General features: G+C 37.3%; 1 protein-coding gene across 1 annotated transcript; it reads right to left on the bottom strand.

Moving 5' to 3' along the window:
* Positions 1 to 3,276, bottom strand: LOC124851871 (jmjC domain-containing histone demethylation protein 1-like). The gene is made up of 6 exons (XM_047339875.1): positions 3,212 to 3,276; positions 3,022 to 3,116; positions 1,924 to 2,050; positions 1,652 to 1,769; positions 1,501 to 1,577; positions 1 to 618 (listed from the first exon to the last, which is right to left on the bottom strand). The coding sequence occupies exons 3-6, from the start codon at positions 1,924 to 1,926 to the stop codon at positions 505 to 507; spliced, it is 312 nt and encodes a 103-aa protein (XP_047195831.1). The 5' UTR covers positions 1,927 to 2,050; positions 3,022 to 3,116; positions 3,212 to 3,276; the 3' UTR covers positions 1 to 504.

The raw sequence follows: 3,276 nt of genomic DNA, 5'->3' as shown, positions 1-3,276 counted from the left end.
AGTTAAACTTTTTTTTACGTCATTTTGTATAAAATGGGAACCAAAAACCTTTATGTAAAAACACAAAACATCACTCAACTGTGATATTAAAACGAAAACAAAATTAGAAAACCTAAACAGCCATGACGCTAAATTGGTTAAGGGGCGTAAAGTCCTGATCAACCCCTTCCTTTTAACCTCGTAATTCAGGTGCCATTGTTGGGCCACACCCATCTTCAAACTCGGCCTTCACTTTGATATCAAATACACACCTGTAAAGTTTTGTGACTGCATCGTTCACGGTTGTTATCGGGATTAAAAAATCTGTCCACAGAGAGATAGCAATATAAACACCTGGGGACTTGCACACAGACTCACAAACTGAAAACAATACCAGTGTTGCTTTTGCAGCTGGTAATACTATGAAAGGCAACATATGTGTTTTAGGCCACCCTTTCATACATAGACAAAGAAAACAGTGTCACATATAAAAAAAAAATGACATAGCACATACTGATTGTGGAATTATTTTTGACACAGACAGCAATTCCAGTCAGCGGTTTGCACATTTTGAAGCTGGGCTGTGTCCATCTGGAGGCACTGGGCATGAAACCACCGGCTACATCTGTCACACTGAATCTGTAAAAATGCAAATTTACCACCTTTACTAAAGACAGAGGTTCATTGCTTAGTAATCATTTTAAATGTTTCACCACACTAGCAGGCTTTATTCATGTTTACGAGCTTTACCATGCTTTAACCAAATGCTACATTGCTGTTGTCATGGTCATATTTCTTCATTGTTATTTTAATTAGTTGCCAATCTGCAAGACGTCGGGTCATAGTTTATATGAACCTACCAGCAGCCAGAGGGCAGACGCCAAGGTAGAGTAGAGGAGAACTGAATTCACAGTACAACTGTGAACTGAACTTGGGTCTGGGCAGTATCACCGGTAATGTGCATTAATATTATATTATCCTGGTGTAAGTGCTATACTCATTTTATCTTATAATTGTCAATGCAATATCTATTTATTTACTACTGTTTTGATGTTTATGATGAGCTGTTGGTCGATCTCTGATCTTTGTTTTCTTTTAACTGTTATTTGTACCACTGAGAGGAGTTGCACTTAAGTTTCGTTGTACAGCTGTTTAATGACAATAAACGCTTGAATTGAATTGGATGTAGCATGCTGCTGATAATAGCAAAGAGCAACATTTTGGAGAGACCGTGATGGACAATGAAGAATAACAATCACCCAAATGTTTTGGTTTGTGTCCATTTGTTATGTTGATGGGATTTGTGTGTTGAAATGCATTCACATACTGTCTAACAGTAAATTATAAATGTGAAATACAAGGCTGACTTAGCCACCTTTTTATGAAATCTATGAGAATGACTTCGGACAGAGACCTTTGTATCATGTAATTCCCCATCTTTCTTTACCCTCGTTTCCTGTCATCTCTAAAATGTACAAAATGCACAAACAAACAATGACAAGAGTAACAAAAAAAACGTACCCAGTCAGTGAAGGAAGGCCCTGGACCTGGTGGTTTTGTCGTTGAGCACATGGCACAGTTGTTATCTATGTCAAACACTAAAATACAAATACACATTTTAGACCTTGAGTACTACAATACCACAATATGACTAAAAACACTCCTCACCCACCTGAGGCTTTAAGTAGTTGCAGAGCGTAATGTTTACGCTGATGTACCATCTCTGTCTTTGTTGTACCAAATGCAATGTTTGGTATTTTTGGAAAGGCCTCCATGACTGCGTTTGCCATCTAAACAATGACACAATAAGTTATGTACTTTGGATAATTTTCAAATTCTGCCAAATGTGGCGATTGGAAATACTGTAAAACAGATTTAAATCCAAAATGCAAAATTGATAGTTATTTTGGAAAATGTTTACATTTCAATAAATATTCATCTTACCATGATTACAAGTACCCCACAGCTATTTCCATCCTGCTGCACTGGGTGTTGCAGAACACCTCCTTTGAATTTGATGTCCACCCAGTCAGTCTTGCTGTGGCAGGTCCTCCTCAGTTTGAAGTATTCACTTTGTGACAATAATTTATGAAAGTATTAATTTACTATATGTACAAACATACAATGTATGTACAATATAAGAAAAACCTTTTTTTGTCAATGCAACTGCTATCCAATTGATGGTTCCTAAAGATCCCTCCCAAGCCATGAAATTACTGTTTTGGGTCTAATCATATATTCATGAGCTTAAGTCTGTGAGGAGCGCAGTGCAGCGCTCTCCAAGGTACTAATCCTGCAGCTGGTAGCAGCTTGGGAGGTATTTATAAACTTTGAACCAATAACTTCCTTGTCTAATAATTTACTTCACGTGAGTACCAGAGAAAGGCATCACTTACCTCTTTTCTCTTTTCGTTTGTTTATTTCTACATAATAGATTGAAGGTGCCTCGTAACTTAGTTAGAAAGCCTTGTTGGCTGTAGTGTTTTTTTGTTTTTGCAATGACAATTAAACTCCTAACATGCTTCTTCAGCCTCCTGCCTCTTACTCAGTAACAGGGACATGATAAATTGAAGGTGACATGATACAGACCATTGTTATACTCATACCGTGAAAGACTTTTTCTAAACTTTTCAAGAAACCTCAAATACATGCAATGAATAATCAGCACTCAATGGTTCTTGCTGTCAAACCTTGCTGCCAGTAGGAATGTCTTCTGTTCACTCAGCATCCGTGATTACACATGAGTTTGAAAATGGACTTCACTGCTAAGACACCAATATAACACATTCTGATTTCTAATGTTGGACAAGATGAATTTAAAACAAAGCTTTTGCTGGCATTGGTAAACACGTGCCTGTTATTATTTTGAATGTACTGGTGAGCCAGCTGTTACGCTCTCATCAGAAACGGATGTTGCTTCTTACTGTAAGCCTGTTTGTGACCATTGCCTCCATGATAACGTTCCTTTTACTACCTGTATCAGAATTGTGACATAAATAGACATAATTTATATAGGCTGAATGGTTGAAATTGGGTAAGTACCATAATCTTTTTGCAGCATGGTCTGAGTCTGTCAGCTCTGTGGAGCTGTGTGCTGGGTCAACCAAATACACGCTTCTTTCTGCTGCATTGATGTACTGGAAACACATTAAATATCATTCAAAGATTATTCACGACATCCAGAAGAAAATGAAAGACAATCAAGATAAATATAAATGTAATCACTACTAACCAGAAGCTTCCAGTGTGAATTTTGTATGTTCACAAAAGACACAATTGCTTGATATCTGTCAAAGT

This window comes from Hippoglossus stenolepis, chromosome 5 (assembly GCF_022539355.2).
Source record: "Hippoglossus stenolepis isolate QCI-W04-F060 chromosome 5, HSTE1.2, whole genome shotgun sequence".
Classification (NCBI taxonomy): Eukaryota; Metazoa; Chordata; class Actinopteri; order Pleuronectiformes; family Pleuronectidae; genus Hippoglossus; species Hippoglossus stenolepis.
This window is presented reverse-complemented; position numbering and strand designations above follow the sequence as displayed.

Coding starts and splice junctions, on each gene's coding strand:
- LOC124851871 (XM_047339875.1), bottom strand. Junction 1,578..1,651: donor GCAACTACTTAAAGCCTCAG/GTGGGTGAGGAG, acceptor TTTGTATTTTAG/TGTTTGACATAGATAACAAC. Junction 619..1,500: donor GGCCTTCCTTCACTGACTGG/GTACGTTTTTTT, acceptor GCATTTTTACAG/ATTCAGTGTGACAGATGTAG.